The 20,921-nt window shown below is 32.8% G+C and overlaps 1 protein-coding gene across 11 annotated transcripts in view; it reads right to left on the bottom strand.

Moving 5' to 3' along the window:
* The window catches only part of ncam1b (neural cell adhesion molecule 1b), a 127,940-nt gene that overhangs the window by 49,150 nt on the left and 57,869 nt on the right, over nucleotides 1-20,921 (bottom strand). For 6 of the 11 annotated variants that reach the window (XM_051129196.1, XM_051129197.1, XM_051129199.1 and 3 more), the window contains exons 6-8: nucleotides 18,120-18,237; nucleotides 15,786-15,946; nucleotides 12,411-12,553 (exon numbers count right to left, since the gene is read on the bottom strand). In XM_051129196.1, coding sequence (XP_050985153.1) covers nucleotides 12,411-12,553; nucleotides 15,786-15,946; nucleotides 18,120-18,237 — 422 coding nt within the window. Of the gene's footprint in view, nucleotides 1-12,205; nucleotides 12,230-12,410; nucleotides 12,554-15,785; nucleotides 15,947-18,119; nucleotides 18,238-20,921 lie in introns of all 11 variants that reach the window. The other 5 variants (XM_051129194.1, XM_051129201.1, XM_051129195.1 and 2 more) reach the window with 1 other exon arrangement.

The following is a 20,921-nucleotide window of genomic DNA, read 5'->3' as shown; positions in this document are numbered from 1 at the left end:
TTATTTTCAAGATCTGAAGTAACCTATGTGTTTTGGCTTGCGATATGGCTATAAATGTCACACAATATGATATTCAAACTCACATTAGACACTTGTCACATTGAATCAAGCACAAAATTTGTAGCTAAGATTATCATTGTCATAGTTTGTAGCTGCTGCGTTTCAAAAATAGAAACAGTTTCTAAAATAGAAATTTAATGAATCACCAACTAAAAATGACCTTTAATGAGCTACTGAAAAAATAAAGTTACTTACATTTTGGATGACCTGAGGGTGGATTAATTAACAGCTAATTTACATTTTTGGGTGAACTATTGCTTTAATGTTTTTTTTTTTTGTGGAAACAGTGATACATTTTTTCAACATTTTTGATAAACAGAAAGTTCAAAAGAACAGATGTATTTGGAATAGAAATCTTTTGTAACATTCTAAATGTCTTTACTGATTCTTGTGATCAATTTAAAGGGGTGATGACATGAGAAATCAAATTTGCCTTGATCTTCTGGCATATAAGAGGTCTTCAAACCATTAAAACATCCTGCAAGTTTCATAGCTTAAGCCTTCCTTCCCATTATAAACAAAGCATTTATTTAATTTTATTCTCGTTTTGGATTCTATGGAACAAGGTGATGCCAGCTAGTCCCAGTCATTTGCATAAACTCCGCCTCAAGAGCAAGACATCAACATAGGCCCCGCCCACTGGCATTCAGTCACTAACGGCTGACTTGATCATGCTAAATGCGAGTGTTGTGTCATGTCTCATTAAAAGCAAACAGAAATTACAACCACTGCCGTTATCTTATCTACACTAAATTTACTTTCTGACACAGTCCATGCGCTTGAGTCTGTCGTCAATGCAACAAATGAAGTTAAAGAACGTTCGCTTTGATGCGTTTGGTTTAAACAGCTTGTTTGCATCTTTGTACAAATATCAGAAGGATCCCAGCGTAAGGAACAAGTGGATTGTTTATTTTTAATGACATACGGGAATGTGTCAGAGGATTGATTGAAGTATTTTGTTTGTAAATGGGGCACAGTGTCATGGAGAGTTCACAAAGAGTTCATGTTTAAAGATTAAGCAGTACTAGATCTGACTGCAGCTGCATCACAAACGGTAAGTAAATTATTTCATAATGGTGGAAATGACCGTTTTATTTTTATTACGTTGTCAAAACACTCAAAACATGCAATAGTGAGGGGGCATTGATACTGTTTCATGAATTGATCAAATTATATTTTTGATAGTTTTCTCTGGGATAATACTGGCCATTGTCTTTCCTTTGTGACTGCAGACATCAAAGGGGTCATGAACTATGAAATCAAAATTGCTTTGATCTTTTGACATATAAGAGGTCATTGAACTATAAAAATATCCCGTAAGTTTCAGAACTCAAAGCTTCTTTGTTAGTCTAAAAACAGCTTTAAAGCCAATCTGCCAAACAACAGGTTGTGGAATGTGCGACTATATGATGTAATAGTGTGGCTAAACCCCGCCTCCACAGAAAAAGATCAACGCCTGTTTTTACAACACTTATTGTTTAGCCCCGCCCACTGATTCACGCATGTGGGGGAAACACAATCTTCGCATTGTCTTTCTTCTGATCCCAACATTAGAAAAGAGGAATTATTTTTTAACTATTTTTAATTAAGTTCCAGATTCAATATGAATTTGTTTCACTTCATTTTACCGCGGATTCATTTACAAAGAACAATTCAACGCAGGATTTTCAGAAAGACTGAAACTAAAAGACGATGGTGTGCCGACTATATTGGATCTGAGAGTAATGTCAAACCACACAAGTGAGAGTAACTGTTTTTATTACGTGGTCACTATTGCTTTGGCTGTTATTACAGAATGTTTGATATGTACTGAGTACTCACAGCAGCGTCCACCTATGAAGAATATAGGATGTCAAACTTGCACAACTATTAGCCAATCATAGCAGCGTGGGCATTTACTTCCGAGTCTACAATCTGCCATGCCTATCAGGGCTCTACAGTGCGACCATTTCAGTCGCATTTGCGCATTCGATTTCGCTCTATTTTGTCTTAAAAAAATAGTTTGAAACAAGACACAACTGAGCCGCTGCACAACTCCATTCAAACAGTGGTGTTTCGTTTATGAATGAACGTGCATTTTTAAATGAATCTAGTGAGTTGATTCAATTTCCCATTTATACAGACAGTCACTTGCTTTACTCCTGAATGAATCATCCGTTCGTTTGAACGAATCAAACGAACGAATGATTCAGTAATTAAATCAGTGGCTTGCCGCCACCTACTGGCAGATTTAGCCACTTTTGCGTTCTTCTGCTCCACCTCTGTAGTATAACTTAACTTAATACTGATTAAGTTATACGAAATTAAGTTAATACTGATTTCATTGGATTGGTTACTTATTCTACTTATTCTTATTATGTTGTTTTAATTAGAAATTTTAAAAAGCAAATATCATTAAAAATATAATAAAAAAAAAAAAAAAAACTGACATAAAAGATGACATACTTTTAATGAAGTTAGAAAAATGCCATTACAAAGGTAAAAATAAAATTCCCCCGAAAATCACTTTAAGGAGTCAAATATCACTTCGTAATGCGATTTTTTTGATTACTGATTAGAAGGTGCTCCTGAAATTTTGCTTTGGCACAAGTGCTCCTAAAAAGAAAAGTGTAGAGCCCTATTCAAACAGAGCGTTCTGATGAGCGGACTTAAAAACGGGACAGAAAATAGTCTGTCTTTAGTGTATTATGATTTTTGATGTAAAAGTAATAAAAAAAAGGCTCATGAAGGCTCAAAAGTTCATGACTCCTTTAACACTACTAACATTTTTGACTGGTAACCTGTTATGCCTTTCATATTTGTGATGGAGCGTTAACAGGGAATACTTTAGGCAAGAGAAAACATTACTACTCTGACTTTGGGAGAACAAAAAAACGCTTCAAGCTAAGTCTTGGAACTCTGTTTCTATTCCACACCGTTCACTTAATTTGTTTGGGAGGACATGCAGAGCAGCAGCTGCTCCACAGCCAGACACAGCACAAGTTTTCTGCTGCTGATTTTACTCTTACAATTAGTGTTTTGTTGATAGCAAGGAAACAATAGCATCTATTCTGCTTTCTCATTAAATTAAAATGATTGGACAGCGCAAATGCAATGCCAGAAACCTGAAGATTTCATAACAAGACATTTCAAGAAGTTTTAAATTCTTAAAGTATTTTCATTGTACAATGAATTCTTTAATCTCATCAGATCAAAGCGAAATTGATTTCTCATTTGAAATGAACTCTTTGAATATATTTCTTATAGTTTTCAAAATCTTTCATCAGAAATGTAATAATTAACAACGTGTCACAGACACTGACGAGAGCGCAAAAGTTGTTTAACCTGAAAGATTGCTTTAATCTATTCCCTCTTGCAGGATAAAAAACATCAACACGGTTGCTGTGAAAATCGTACGCTCTAGTGGAACTACCATGGGAGGGACGGTGTCCATATCTCAGTTTCATCAGATCAGCTACAGTCTGCCAGGAAACGCTGTTTACCAAGCTCAGGGAATAGGTGGCTTTTCACGGGCTGTGGGGTCACTGGCACGAACGGACAAAGCTATCAATGACGGCACTAGCATAGGGCACTCATCTGAAGGAGCATTGTGTCTGAAAACAAGAGCTGCCCTACACATGCCCTGCTCTCTCTGGAGTGTGTCTGTGGGGTTTAGGAATAAAATGTACAACCATCTCAAGCTATTTATACTCTAATAATGTGTGATCTTATTACACTCTGTGTCCATTTTAATACTACTTGATTTATGTTATAGGGACAGTTCATCCAATATTTATTCTGATTATTTTCTCATTCTCATGTCATTCCAAACCCATATAACTTTCTTTATTTTGTTGTGGGACACATGTAATATATAACTGTTGTATCCAAGCTGTTCTTTTCATACAAAAAAGCAGATGGTGAAAGAAATTTAAATAAATAAACACAGATTTTTATTTTTTTTTTCTTGAAGATGTCTATTATGCTAACCGAAGATGCATTTATTTTATTAAAAATAGAGGAATAACTGAAATTTTGGCAAATGTTACAATTTAAAATAACTGTTTGAATATATTTTTAAACTGTAATTTATTCTAATATACTAATATACATACATACATACATGCAGTACTGTGCAAAAGTTTTAGGCCACTAGTATCACAAAGTTATTTCTATCTTTTGCTGTAGTGTGTCAGTAAAAAATATCGGTTTACATTTCCAAACATTCTGTTTGCCATTAATTGTAATAATCTAGTGAGATTTTTGTTTGCACAAGGAGTCTGACAACAGCCAGTGCTCCACACAGAGATCTGATCTCACCATCATCCTGTCTGTCTCTGGAATGACATGAAAAAACAGAAAAACTGAGACAGACTAAATCTAGAAGAACTGTGGCAACATCTCCAAGATGTTTCAAGTAGCCTACCTGCAAAGCTACCTGAAAAACTCTGCACAAGTGCACACAGGGCAAAAGCTGCTTTAAACGCAAAGGATGGTCACATCAAATGCTTATTTATTTTAGTTAATAGAAGTTTACTGATAAACAAAATCTATTTATGACATTGTTTTTGACAGCATCCTGATTTTATGTGCCTAACTGTCTAAAAATTTTAACAGTACTGTAGCTTTGTAGGTGTAGGTCTCTTAAAGCATCTTGGAGATGTTGCCACAGTTCTTCTGGATTTAGTCTGTCTCCGTTTTTTCTGTTTCTTAAGACAGACTGGATTGAATGATGGAGAGATCAGATCTTTGTTTGCACAAGGAGTCTAACAACAGCCTGTGCTCCATACAAAAATCTTACTGGATTATTATAATTAATGGCAAAATGAATGTTTAGAAATGTAAACTGATATTTCCTACTGACACACTACAGCAAAAGACCGACTTTAACTGACTTTAAATCATTTTTTAGCTGATGAAAATACTAGTGGCCTAAGACTTTTGCATAGTACTGTATACACACACACACACACATACACATGTATGTATGTATGTATGTATGTGTATATATATATATATATATATATATATATACACACACACACACACACACCATTTCAAACTTTTTTATTTACATTTTTCTGGATTCCCTTTTTTACATTTTAATTTTTCTAGACTCTGTTTTTAATGTTAAATTAAATTTTATTAATCAAAAAGCATAAATGTTTTTCTGAATTCCATTTTAATGGTTTTATTCCATTTTAATAATCAAAAGTTTTATTAATTATTAAAAAATATTATTATTATATTTTAATAATATTATATTATTATTATTATTACTGATACGATGATAGTTTTTCTCAAAAGTAACTATAAAATGCTCATGAAGTGACTCTCAGAGCAGTTCTAGAGATCATGTTAATGTGTTAATGTACTCATATATAATATATAATTATATATTATTTATAATATACATGACATTATTTGATAATATACAATTCATATATAATTAAAAAAAAAAAAAAAACAGCCGTTAACATTTAACATTTTTGTGGAAACTGCAATACTTCTTGTATATTTGAAATAGAAATCTTTTATAACAATGTCTTTACCGTCAATCAAAATACATCCTTGATGAATAAAAATATTATTATTGTTTTAAGCTTACATCTCAAATCTTGTTACATTTTGTTTATAAAACGGGTAGTTCCGGTCCTTGATTCTAATTGGTTGAGCCGCATGTAAAGCTGTTGTAAAATACTCTACAGACATACACCTTTGTTTATGTTTGTGTGTTGCTTGGCAACCACTTTGCTACAACCACAATTTTTCTGAGGAATTACATTGTATGGTGGAAGAATACTGTTTTTGTTTATATCATTACACTTTATTTGCTGTTTTATTTTGTGAAACCTTACTACGTATATGGAATAACTGTTTTATAAAAGCAATAAGCCCCGTGAAGCCATGGTTTACAATGCTTCGTGTCGTGCCTAACAACGCCCCCTTAGCTGTTATAAATTCACTGCAAACCTGGCTTCTTGGGCTTATTGCTTTAGTTTAAAATGGGGAAAAGTATTACATTAAAAAAAAAAACGTTATTTGCAGCGTTTCACTGTACGCAGCTTGAGTGGTCGGCTAAGTATCTAGTTTGAATTCTACCCCAAAACAGAAACTCATACAGGCTTGGAACAACACATGGGTGAGTGTGACAGAAGTTTCATTTCTGGTTCGCCGTCCCTTTAATGTGCTCTTCAGATTTCTCAAAGGAGACCCAGAAAGGAAGGCGCAACTGAGACAAGACAAGAGAAAAAGTGGCTGATGTATTGGCCCTTGTTCAGAGGTTGAATTCTCCTCTTGTCTTTCAACCGGATTGTGATAAGCTGTGGTCCGTGGCCAATTCTTTATCGCCCTGCGGCGCTCCTACCCTGCCATTTTTATGACCCGCTCATTTGTCTGGCACCTTGGTAAGTGGCTCAGAGACTGCAATATACGACAGTCCTCAACTCATTTTTTATTGACCCAACTATTACAATCAGAAGATAAGATACGAGCTGGGTCTTTCCGAGGGAGAAAACATTCATTTTAAAACGACAGGAAACTCAAGACACTGAAGGATTTCCATGCACATATGAACGCAGGTGTAATACATGACACAGCTGTGTAAAAGAGGGCACGGAGAAGGTAGAAACATGCAGAGTAAGAAGATCTAAAGCTCTAGTAAATATTTTCAATAAATGCTTCCCACATCCTTCAGCGAAAGAAATGGTAGCCATGACATTGAGTTATTAAAAAAAGCATTCCTCATCTGAAGCACCCAGTAAAATATTCTTGTGAAGGGGGGAAAGTTGTGTAACCAAGAAATTAAAAAAAATCCCACTTCAAGCATGTGATGTTCTGTATAGCACTGTTGGAACAGCAAAGTCACACATTCAAAATAATTAGCAGTGTTACGGCAAATTGCTTTTCACAAGTGACTATTAGAAACACTAACTGTTGATTGTCTTTACCAAACTGCATAGGTACAGCATGAAACGCCGATTGAATTTAACTTCACTAATGTGACATTTCAAAAAAAGCTTATTTCTGCCACAAGATTAACAAATAATAATAAGAAGAAGTAATTGTGAATTGCAACTCTAGAAACATACTCACAATTCTCAGAAGAAAACTGAATTGTGACATATAAACTATGAGAATAAAAGTGATAATTCTGAGATTGTTAAAGTCACAATTACCTATTTTATTTTTTAACTCTGTGGCAGTAACAAAAAACAGAACTCGAAGATGTAAAATCAGAATTGTGAGGAAAAAGCATTCAATGGCTTTTTTTCTTCGAAAATCTACAGAAGCCAGTTTCTGCCACTGAATAAAAAAATAAACAAAAGGTAGTTGACTTTTATCTCACAATTCTGACTCTCAACTGCGAGTTAGAAAGTCAGATTTGCAAAATATAAATTCACAATTCTGAGAAAAAGTCAAAATTGCGAGATACAAACTCACAAATCGGAATTTTCTCAGAATTGTAAGTTTACATTTTGCAGTTGACGTTTTTTTCTCAGAATTGCATAATGCAAACTTGCAAATCTGATTTTGTAATTTCTTTATGAAGTCTTTTTTCAGCACAAATGTGTTTGTATCTCACAATTCTGACTTTTTTTCTCACAATTGCGAGTTTATATCTCGCAATTCTGACTTTTTTTCTCAGAACTGCATGATATAAACTTTTTTTTTTCCACACAAATGTTTTTTTCTCGCAATTTCAAGTTTATATCTCGTAATTCTGACTTTTTTCTCGTAATTGTGACTTTTTTTTTCTTAGAACTGCGTGATTTAAACTCACAACTGTGAGTTATTGAGTCTTTTTTTTCCACACAAATGTTTTGTTTCTCAATTCTCACTTTTTCTCAGAAATCCATGTCATATGCTATTGCGAGTAAGTCTTTTTTCCCCACAAATGTTTTTTTTTCCTCAGTTTCGAGTTTATATCTTGCAATTCTCACTTTTTTCTAACAATTCTGACTTTTTTTCTCAGAACTGCATGATATAAACTCGCAGTTATGAGTTATAAGGTCTTTTTTCCACACAAATGTCTTTTTCTCACAATTCCGTGCTTATATCTTGCAATTCCAAGTTTATATCTTGCAATTCTGACTTTTTTTCTAACAATTCTGACTTTTTTCTTAGAACTGCATGATATAAACATGCAATTGTGAGTTATAAAGTCTTTTTTCCACACAAATGTCTTCTTTTCACAATTCCGAGCTAACACCTTGCTATTCCGAGTTTATATCTTGCAATTCCAACTTTTTTCTAACAATTCTGACTTTTTTCTCAGAACTGGATAATATAAACTCGCGGTTATGAGTTATAGTCTTTTTTCCACACAAATGTCTTTTTCTCACAGTTCCGAGCTTATATCTTACTATTCCGGGTTTATATCTTGCAATTCTGACTTTTTTCTAACAATTCTGACTTTTTTTTTTGTCAGAACTGCATGATATAAACTCACAATTGAAAGTTATAAAATCTTTTTTCCACACAAACATCTTTTTCTCAAAATTTCCAAGCTTATATATCGCAATTCCGAGTTTATATCTTGCAATTCCGACTTTTTCTAACAAATCTGACTTTTTTCTCAGAACTGCCAGAACTGCATGATATAAACTTGCAATTGTGAGTTATTTTTTCCACATAAATGTGTTTGTATCTCGCAGTTTTGGCTTTTTTCTCAGAATTGTGAGATATAAACTCGCAATTCTGAGAAATAAAGTCAAAATTTCTAAATAGAAACTCAAGTCTGACTTTTCTCAGAATTCTGAGTTTATATCTCGTAATTGTGACTTTTCGTCTCAGAATTGCGTGATACAAACCTGCAAATGTGTTGTTTTTTCTTCTCAGAACTGCATGATATAAACTCACAATTATGAGTTATAAAGCCTTTTTTCCACATAAATGTGTTTGTATCTCACAATTTTGGCTTTTTTAAGAAATAAAGTCAAAATTGTGAGATATAAACAAGTATGATTTTTCTTAGATTTGTGAGTTCACATCTCACAATTGTGACTTTTTTTTTAGAATTGCGTAATACAAGCTCGCAAATCTGACTTTTTTCTTAGAACTGCATGATATAAACTCAAAATTGTGAGTTATAAAGTTTTTTTCCTCAAGTTTGTATCTCACAATTATGACCTTTTTTTCTTGCATTCTGACAAAAAAAAAAAATTCTGAATTACGAGATGTAAACTCGCAGCTGTGAGATAAAAGTTCTGAATTGTGAGATAAAAACTCGCCATTACCTTTTTTTTTCAGTAGCAGAAACGGGCTTCAATAGAATTCTGAGTTTATATCTCACAATTAGGATTTTTTTTCCTCAGTATTCTGAGTGTATATATCACAATTTTGACTTTTACTAAATTGCAAGAAGAAAAAATACATAGAATGGGATTTGATTTACCCTGAAAGTTGTGAAATATTATGTTGTTGTTGTGCATGCAGTACATCACTGTTTGGTTGTGCATGTTAACACGCTCAAAGCCTGACAGCTGCTGTATTCGATTATTTATTTATATTTCAATTTTCCAGATGGAGAACAAAATTAATAAAATAAACAAAGAAAAAAAAACTGTCAATCAACTTTATTTTGATACTTTTTCTCCCCTCTGGAATAACATGTTCTGATGAATCATACACAACAAAACCTTGAACGTGTTAACATGATCAATATGATGTAAATATGATCAGTTTCTATTTCATGTTGACTGAAAGACAATCAAGACAATTCATTTTTGAAAATACTATAAGTTGTGGTATATACAGTAGTTCATCACTGTTTGCTTCTACCAGCCTTATAGCTATTTGCTTATTGATTTATATTTTCCTGACGGACAAAATAATAACTAACTAACACTTTTAAGCAGAGTAAGTTATTACATTTTGATGAATTTTCCCCCTCTGGTATAACATGCGCTGATAAATCATGCTCAGGAATGTGTATTAAAGTAAATAAAGTCAAATTTGATTTCATTTTGCCTGAAAGACAATCAACAGTGACAGCTGGTCATATCAGATGCAGACAAATAAAACGTTTTACAGCCAAAGTAACCTGCTAATCATTTTTGTAACCATGAAGAAAAACATGGTGATCTGCACAGGCCAGTGAAGAGATGCTGGCAATCATGACAACCCAACACCCACATGAGATGAGCAAGACTGGACAAGACGACACACAGGAAATGACAAAGCACTCCAACAAAGAGCTTATATAAAATGTGCTCCTTCAGGAACCCTGTGATGACAGTGACTCGGCACAAACAAAATTGAGCTTATTTTCGAGGCTTCAAACTAGACATTCTGTATTTCTGATATACCTCGAGGATAGAGGACAAAAGCTCTGTTTCAAAACTAAGCAGGCTGCTTAACCATCGTTAAAATGCATAAACAGGGTTATTATCCTTAATTAAAAGCAAACAAACAAAACAATTGTGGTAATTGATATTGGTTGGTCGGTTTTTGTTTTAACAACATGCCTTCAGAATGCTTCCTTTCATGGTGAGTAACAAGTTGAAAAAGTATAAAAGAGTGATTTAAAAATCCATATCAGGTTTTTGAAGCTTGCGACAAAATGAATTAATTAAATTAAGTAATTAATTTATTCATTCATTCATTCATTAATCTATAGAATAATATAATATCCTTATTTTAATTCATTAATTTATTATTATTATTTCTTAATTTAATTTAATTTAGGCATAATAATATAATATCCTAAGGGAATTTCAACCAGCACAATTTAATAAAATATTTTTAAGATGCACTGGAATGTGGCACGAAGAGCAGGTCAGTGGATTTTCATTTAATAGTAAAATAATAATTAACTATAAATAAAAATACAATTAAAATATAAATATTACCCTGGCAACTGACTGAACCAAATCTCAAATTTAAAGAAATAAATAAAAATAAAAACAAAACACATAAAACTGAAACAAACTAATACAATAGAAATAAATAATAATATAATAATAATAATAATAATAATAATAACAACAACAACAACAACAATAATAACAATAATAAACTAAATAAAAAAAAAAAGTAATATAAAAATAAAACAGAAATAAATAAATAAATGAATGAATAAATAAACAAACAAATACATAAACTAATGGAAATTAGTATAAAAAGTAATAAAAAAAAGTAAAATAAAAACTGACATAAATAAATAAATAGGAAATAAATAATATAAAAATGATAAAAATGAAAAAAAATAAAAATAAATGAACGATACATAAAAAACTGAATTAAAAAATAAATAAATAGTATAAGAAATAATAAAAAATTAAAACAACAACAAGTGAAACAAACAAATAAATATATCAAATGGAAATAAATAGTATAAAATATATAAAAATAAAACAAAATAAATAAACGGAAATTCAAATATAACTGGACATTTAAATAAAAATAAAACTGAAATAAATAAATACATAAATACATAAATTAAATAAATTAATTAATAAAATATAAATATATTTAGAAATTATACAAATTGTAAAAAAAAATATTAAAAAATGAATGAATGAATGAATAAAAAAAACTGAATTAGATGCAATACGGTACAATACTTTAACAAGCATACAAAAATATTGATTAAAATAATCAATGTTAAGCTCTAGTGAACTTTTTTTTTAATCAGTACATTAAACCTGATTTAAAAATAAATAAATAAAATTACATTTTCTTTATTTCGCCACCTTAGATTCATTTTTCTCTGAGCTCACTGTAATACATTCTAGATTTGCCTTCTCTGCAAAGAGCAAATGTGGATCTGCCTTAGAATCAGGTTAAAACAAGGTATGTAAGGCAGCAGCATAATTCATTTAGCCAGCGATCGGAGCAGCCTTAGCGCCTATGGTGCTTCGCCAAGCAGCCTCTCTAGGCAGCTCGCTAGGTTGTGGAACAGAGCAAATGTAAAGCAATTTTTAGAGCTCATCCATCATCACTTTTCCTGTCAGGAACTGTTGCAATAGTACTGCAATTTCACCACCATGCAAGTCTTTTTTCACATATCAACAACTGCAGATAGTATCACGGACTTAAGGAAATCGAAACACCAGACGGCCGATTAGCAAAAGTCAACATCAGAGCCATTTTTGGAAAAAAAAAAGGATTATGAAACAGATCTAAGTGGCCCATTACTATACCTGACCTTCTGATCTCATACCTGATAAATCCTCTTTTGGTGCTCCTGCAGACAAAAAGAATCGTATGCATGAAACAGCCAGAGGCAGTTGCACCACGACTCCATCATTGAACTAGCTGCTGCCTGTCTTTCTGTACGACCATGATCAACATGCTTCTCTCCTAGCTCATGGTCCAACTTCTAACTAACCAGTGAGGAGTCTCCGTGCCTGTGCGTTTGGGGTTACCTGCTCTCCCTCGGTGAAGACCCGGGTGCCGAAGCTCCACGTGATGGTGGGTGTGGGGTCTCCGGTGGCTTCGCATGTTAACGTGACCTGTTCGTCCATTTCTGTGGTAGTCTGGCTTTCCAGATATGTGATTTTGGGTTGCACTGAGAGGACACATTTAATGGTTAGATCACTCCAAAATTACATTCTGTCATTGTTTACTCAATCAAATTAAGTTTCAAACCCATTTTGTTGAACACAAAATTAGATTGCAGAATGATAATTTAAATATGGCATGCAAAGACAAGTTTTGATGCTTAAATTTTCATGTCTCTTGTCCAATTTTTGGACTTACAGAAGTGTGAATGAGATTTCAGAGCAACTTATTAGTGGCCAAGCACTGAAGGTGCAATGGCACCTATTTTATACGTTGGCGTTCCTATTATTATTATTAATTATTCCGCTCTGGAAGTCTATGGCAGCCCTTAGAACCACTTGCGGGAAAGTTACGAAATTTGGCAAACTGATAGAGGACATTCTGAACTGTCAACATAGCAAATTTGGAGTCTCTAACTCAAACTCTCTAGCACCACCACTTGTCCACTGTCTCAATCATGTTTATGCTAATAGCTTTTAAACCAAGGTCTAAATTCGTTCAATTCGTAAGTTTTAGGCGGGTTTCTGCATTTTTAATAGTTCGTAAAACCTACTTTTTCAAACTTGTCCTAGACTGTGTGTCTGATTTTGACCAAAATTGGTTCAGCTTTTTCTTCAGACCATGCTGGCAAAAAGGAATTCAAGTTGATTAGTCAAACCGTCCGCGAATAACACGCAAACGAATTTGACGAAAAGCACACAAAAATGGATGTGAGGCTACATCTCCGCAGCGGTTCAGAGTATTGAGACCAAACTTGGCATGCGTTGTAACAAGCATGACCTGAGGCTACCGGAAATGTTTTGGCACAGTGCCACCTAGTGGTCAGAAGACGTGAAAAATGGCTATTTTTGCTTATAACTTCTCAATGGGTTTACCAAAAATCACAAAACTCGAACCATACCCAATTTTCCCATCTCAGCCATTTTGGGCATCATCCCAAGAACTTCAATACCAATTATGCCATAAATGGATGAACTTCTTATCCGCCATTTTGATTAATGTTGAAAACCTACTTTTTCAAACTCCTCCTAGACCGTTACTCTGATTTTCACCAAATTTGACTCGGATCATCTTCAGACCATGCTGACAAAAAAAAAATAATTTTGTGTCGATGTACACTGCCCTCCAAAAGTTTGGAAATGTCCTAGAAAAGTGGGATTTGGGACAATATTGGCATGAATCCTTTTTAATTTGTGATAATTTTGCACTGATAAGTGACAACACAAACTACGAAAACATATGTTACTACATAAACAGTTTAATAGAAAAAAAAATTTAATTTTCAATTCATCAAAATATCCACCATTAGCAGCTATTACAGCTCTGCATAATCTGGGCCTAAATTCAATGTATTTTAAACTTAACTGACAATCAATTGTTGAAGCTATTAGGTGTGCTGACCCAAAAATCTTTTAAAAACCTGGGCCAAGTTTAAACCAGTAACCAGGCATCACAGCTGGCAAAGGGGTATATATTGCCATTATTATGTAATCAAAATGAAAATTATTATTGCAGGTCTTCAATGATAATGTCAAGTTAAATGTATTTGCACCAAAAAAGGATTTATGCTGATATTGTCCAAAACCACACTTGCCAGGGGTGTTTCCAAACTTTAGGAGGGCAGTGTACAGTATGAAACAGTTTTCATTTAGCGCATCAACTAATTTGCTGGAAAAATGCCACACTGCATCTGAGGCTGTATCTCTGCAAAGCTTTGACATATTGACGCCAAATTTTTTATGTGCCATTGCCACCTCTCACTGACCATTGGTCAAGAGCAGTAAACCATTCATTAACCATTAATTTTGAAATTTCCAAAATTGCTAATTACTTGGTCATGCCGACAACATAGATATCAATTATGCCATTTTGGGCTGAACTTCCTGTCCGCCATTTTTGTTTATCTTGAAAACCTACTTTTTCAAACTCTTTCTTGACCGTTGGTGAAATTTTCACCAAAATCGAATCAGATCATCTTCAGACTGTGCTGACAAAATGTTATAGATTTCATGTTGATAAAAATGACCGTTTTTTGAATAGTGAGACATGATGCCAGACTACGTCTGAGGCTGTATCTCTATGAAGCTTTGATATATTGACACCAAACTTTGTATAAGCAATTGTTTTGTTACACTGACCATACCACATCAATTTTGAACAGCACCACCTATTGGTCAAAAGAGATAACCCATTAAATAATTGTACAAGTGGTTGTTTCTATAATCTTTCACCAATTTTGACTAAAATAATCCTAAAATGGTTTAATTCTTTGTTTCAGATGGTCTGACACTCCATGCCATGCTTAGCGCCTCATTTTGCCTCTGTAGAGCTTGGCCCCGTAATTGCTGCTTGCTGCTATATTTGTCATTGTTGTTATTATTATTATTATTATTATAATATTCAAATTTGTTTGGCTTCCTAAAACACCACTGTGAACATAATTTAGACTGAGACAGTACATCACAAATAAAAATAAAAAAAAAATTCTGAATTTTTAGTTAAGAACATGGGTTGGAGCTCTTAATTTTGAACTCTCAAAGTGCATTAGATAGAATAACAATCACAATAAATATTGTATTGTGGACTAAATATTGTGATATTATCATATCGTGATATTTTTATATTGTTACATCCCTAATATTTTCCCAAAAATAATTTCAAATATCAGCAAAGTTATTTTATTTTTATTTATTTTTTAACTTAAAAATATTAATTATCCTTTTTTAAATGCAGGTTAAATGCATTCATGTCCTGGATTAAACAGTCTGTGTAAATGCATCTAAATGCCACTTCAGGTGCAGATTCTGTGCCACCTCTGCATTGCAAATACAATTGTTTTTTATTCCAATTTCATTTGATTGGTAACAGCCCTATAGTGTCTTACTATTTGAATTTATTGATTACAATTAAGAATTTCACATTCAATGTATGGAATAGAGCAATGTGAACATTTGGATAAATATCTCCCTTTTTTGTTTTAATTTAAAATGTATTTAGAAAAAATTCCCAGGTAAAACCTTTTAAAAATATTTTTCACAGAGGAAAGAAAACAGTGAGTCAAGTGGACTATTTCTTTAAGGCATTAAACAATATATTCATGCAGCTATACTTTGTTCTCTGCAGAATAAAACTGAATTTTTTATTTTTTTTTTGGCTAGTGCTGAATTTTCAATATCAACTTCAACAGTGCTGTCAAATCTCCAGACTCCTGTGAGACTGCATCTCTCATGAATTCTTACCAAAGACTTTGAGGCTAAGTTCTTGTTCGCTCTCCCCAGCTTTGTTCTTAGCAATGCATGTGTAATCTCCCTCGTCCAGCTTTGTCACATCTAGTATTGTCATCTCAGAGCCGTCTTCATTGAAGCTGTATTTATCGCCACTCTCCAGTTGAACGTTGTTCCTGAGAGGAAAGAAAGTGCTAACATATTGAAACAATACAGCAATGGGGAAGACTAATCTCAACATTTTCTCTTCAAAGAGCTTGTTCTGTTAGACATGCAAAATTCAGTGGAAAAATAGTTGGAGCGATTAGCTAATTATGAAAAGTGATGATTATAGCAGGGGTTTTCAAACTTTTTGATGTTGCAAACTCCAAAATATGCTGACACCCCTTCGAAAGTATGCGATATACATTTTCATTTATAAAAAAAAAAATTATATATATATATATATATATATATATATATATATATATATATATATATATATATATATATATATATATAAATAAAATAGTATATAATAGTATAACTAGATGATGATGATGATGATGATTATTAATAATAATAATAATAATAATAATAATAATAATAAAACGTACACTAAACGATTACATTAAATAGTATTAGTGGCAGCAGTATAATGATAATAACTGTTTTTTATAAATAAATGATACTGAATATAAAAAAGACATACGATAAGAAGGAAAATTACTAAAAATAACCTAACATTAAAAAGAAAACAGAAAAATACCAAGACAGTTTATAGTAGTATAAACAGATTATTGATAATAATAATAATAATAATAATAATAATATCAGTTTAATAATAAATTATACTGAATTTATGAAGTGAGAGAGAAAGAAAAAGAAAGAAGAAAATTACTAAAAATAAACAAACAAAAAAACTTTATAGTTGTATATATCTTTAATAATAATAGTAATAATAATAATAATAATAATAATAATAATAATAATAATATTTTTATCAGTTTTATAATTATACTGAATTTATGAAGAAAGAAAGAAAAAAAGGAAATATATTAATTATATAACATATAATCTTATAATATATTAAACTGAGTTTAGAAAGAAAAGAAAGAAAAAGAAAGAAAGAAAGAAAAATTACTAAAATTAAACCAACAATAAATTTCTATTTTTTATGTTTTATATATATATATATATATATATATATATATATATGAAGAAAAAAAGAGTCTAAAATTACACCAACAATAAAATTATTATTATTATTATTATTATTATTAATAATAATAATAATAATAATAATAATAATAACAATAATAATAAAACAACAACTTATATTAATTTATTCTACTAAATAATTATTATTACTATTTTAGTTTTTATAATAAGTATACCGAAAGAAAGAAAGAAAGAAAGAAAGAAAGAAAGAAAGAAAGAAAGAAAGAAAGAAAGAAGAGTTTATAATAAAAAAAATAATTTTTAAAATAAATAATACTGAATTCATAAAGACTAATATATAATAATACTGCATGTAATACATTTTGTTTATAACAGCTGAATAAAAATAATAAATATTGAATATGTGTATTTAATAATGACATTATTATTATTATTATTATTATTATTTCTTTATCATTTCTCCTCCTTATACCCCAGGCACAAGTTTAAACAGCGGATTTCAATGTCCTTTTAGATCCTGCTACCTCAAAATATTATTTTAAATATATTTTTAATCAACATAGTTTTTTTTTTCCATGCACTCCTTTGTTCAATATTCACCTACTGAGATTTTACTGGTTTAAAAAAAAAAAACATAAAGAAAAGACATATAAAGCAAACCTCTACCATTCATTCTACTTCTATTTGCCCCTCTATTAGCGGTCTTTGTGCAGACACTCTTCAATTCATTGGATTCTTGACCACAGTGGTGATCTCTTGATTTAAGGTCAAACAGGTAATAAATATACCATAACCCTTGTCAGAGAAGAGGACCTGAGTTATTTTGAGACAAATAAACACTTCCTTCACCCACCCACCCCCACTCCACAACCGAACAAAAGATCCTTGAGGCGTGTTGTATCATCCCGAGGGATTCGTGTCTCACGCGCTCTCCTCCGCGAGCAGCGAGAGTACGCACTCCCGCTGAGAACACGATGACGGCTGAGGAGAGACTCACACTTTAAAAGTACTAATGGTGTGTTTTTCTATTCCATGTCATCCACAAAAAGTTCTTCATTTATTCAGAGGCCTTTTCGTCTCGCCTTAAATTCCTAATCTAAAATACACAACTGAGGAGGTGCAGCAAAACCACTCTTTCAGCAGTGCTTTGATTCTACTGGATGATTTTGTGAAAGAATATTGGCTTACCGTGCCCAGGTCACCATCGGCTCAGGAAATCCGTCAGCATCACAAGCCAGCAGGGTTGAGAAGCCCATGTCAGCGGTGGCGTTTGTTTCCGCTTGACGAATTCGTATAGTGGGCAGAACTGAGGAGAAAAGAAAATTGCAGGTTTGATATGTGGAGCCGAATAAAACTTCAAAATCTTAACCCTTTATGCTACATACCATCCAGAACACTTAAAGGGATAGTTCACCCAAAAATGAAAATTCTGTTATTAATTAGTCACCCTCATGTCGTTCAAAACCCGTTAGACCTTCGTTCATCTTCAGAGCAGAAATTAAGATATTTTTGATGAAATCTGAGAGATTTCTGACCCTGCTTCTCTTGGATTTCATCAAAAATATCTTAATTCCTGCTCTGAAGATGAACAAAGGTCTTACAAGTTTGGAACGACATGAGAGTAAGTAATGACAAAATTATTATTTTTTTATTTAATTATTTTTTATTTATTTTTTTTTAAACAGTTTTTGCCCCAAAGCAACATTGTACCATTATAGGAAAAAATGTTTTCCTACAAAATAAGAAATAGTTTTTTTTTTATTATATTTATTTCACACATGCATAGCTAAATCAATTTTAATAAAACATAATCTAACATTTAATCAGAAATCAAGTTGTATACACACTTGCTGCCTTCAGGGAAGAACTGTCGCAGAACAAGAAATTAGCACTTTAGAGAAATTGAAAATGCCAGGATGTGAACCTCCTTGAATACTAATATAATAAGGACGAAAAAAAAGAAAGTAAAAGTATCTAAAGTACAACCCAAATACTTTTGACTCCATTATGGCACGATGTTGCCTCAAGTTATTCAAAGTACATCTTTACTCATTCATAACTGTGGATTTTGATGAAAAAGACAGTTACACTGTTCAAAGGTTCACTTTGATCACATTCACAAAGAGAATGGCACTGCAGCAAATCTGACACACGCTGAGAAAGGAATCAAACTGGCTGCCGATGGATGATATAACCAATTTTTGAGTAAATATTCCCTCCTCCTCTCTTGATAAAAAGGAACTCACAAATTAAGTGCTGTATTTTGTTGCACTGTGGTCGCTCAAGCAGACTAAACAACAGCATAAGATAACCCGCTAAGGAGTCAAATTAAACTCAAACAAGAAAACAAGTAAACAGAAAGGCAGACATAAGAGGTGAAATTACATTACCTGGTTTACCACAGGAAAGGAAATGACATCGCAAATAAAAAAGAAATCAAAAGGAGATGAGAGGAAAAATGTCTGGAGCAGCTAGACAACAGCTACTTCAAAAAAACGTCTGATCCTCAAAACACAAAACACTGAGCTTTATACTCGACCTCAACACCAACACAGCTGCTGATCACATACACAGCTGAATATTGTGATATCTTGTTCTAGATAAATCAAAAGAGCTTTTTTTAACCAGTTAGCGCTATGCTAAGCTAGTAGGCTAAGCTGTTAGCTTGCAAACTGAAAAGACAAATAGAGAAATGTCTAATTTGGCTTTGGTAATCTAATTTAATGTGATTAAAGGATTAGCTCACTTTCAGAATAAAAAGAATCTCCATGTCATCCAAGATGTTTATGTCTTTCTTTCTTCAGTCAAAAAGAGATTAGAGTATTTCCAGGATTTTTCTCAGTATAGTGGACTTCAATGGGGATCAACAGGTTGAAGATCCAAATTGCAGTTTCAATGCAGCTTCAAAGGGGTCTACACGATCCCAGAATAATGGTCTTATATAGCGAAACGATCGGTCATTTTCTTTTAAAACCTATATACTTTTTAACCACAAATGCTCATCTTGCACTAGCTCGATGCATTACATAATCATGTTGGAAATGTTCTTCGTCTGTGTACTCTAGTTCAAAGGCGAAAACTCCATCTCATTTTCTCTTACAACTTCAAAATCCTCCGACATCATTGTTTTACCGTCTTTGTAAAGGGCGTTTTACTTTTTTTGCATGTTCCCCAGACAGCACACATACGTCTGCAAGATATCTGTTAAAGATCACTTGATCTGGAAAGCATCTGCTGTGTGCAAACATCTGACAGATGTCAGTTTTACATACATTCTAAATCATAAACATCTTAAAGACATCTAATAGACGTCTATTTGACATCTGATAGGAAACATCCAATAGACCAGGGGTGCCCAACCTTGTTCCTGAAGATCAACTTTCCTGCAGAGTTTAGTTCCAACCCTAATCAAACACACCTGTCTGTAATTATCAAGAGCTCCTTGAGATCCTAATTAGCTGGTTCAGGTGTGTTTGGTCAGGGTTGGAGCTGAACTCTACAGGAAAGTCGATCTCCAGGACCAGGGTTGAGCACCCCTGCTATAGATGTACTGCAGATGAGCAAGCACTAATAAATAGTCCTCCAAATGTAAATGCAGACGTCTAATAGACGTCTCCGGGATGTATGTGTGCTATCAGGGTCCCTTTGTAAACACTGGGTTGGTATTTCCGCCAACATCACTACCCTGATAGCACACATAGCTCATCTGCGATGCGTCTATTGGACGTTTCCTATCAGATGTCAAATAGACGTCTATTAGATGTCTTTAATATGTTTATGATTTAGAATGTATGTGAAACTGACATCTTTCAGACATCTGTAAGATGCTTGTACACAGCAGATGCTTTCCAGATCAAGTGATCTTTAACAGACATCACCTTTTTTTGCATGTTTACTCATCTACAATACGTCTATAGGACGTTTCCTATGAGATGTCAAATAGATGTCTATTAGATGTCTGTAAGACATTGATTTAGAATGTTTTTTTTT

The sequence above is a fragment of the Labeo rohita genome, chromosome 15 (genome assembly GCF_022985175.1).
Source record: "Labeo rohita strain BAU-BD-2019 chromosome 15, IGBB_LRoh.1.0, whole genome shotgun sequence".
NCBI lineage: Eukaryota > Metazoa > Chordata > Actinopteri > Cypriniformes > Cyprinidae > Labeo > Labeo rohita.
Note: the sequence above shows the minus strand (reverse complement) of the source record. Positions and strands in the feature narration are given on the sequence as shown.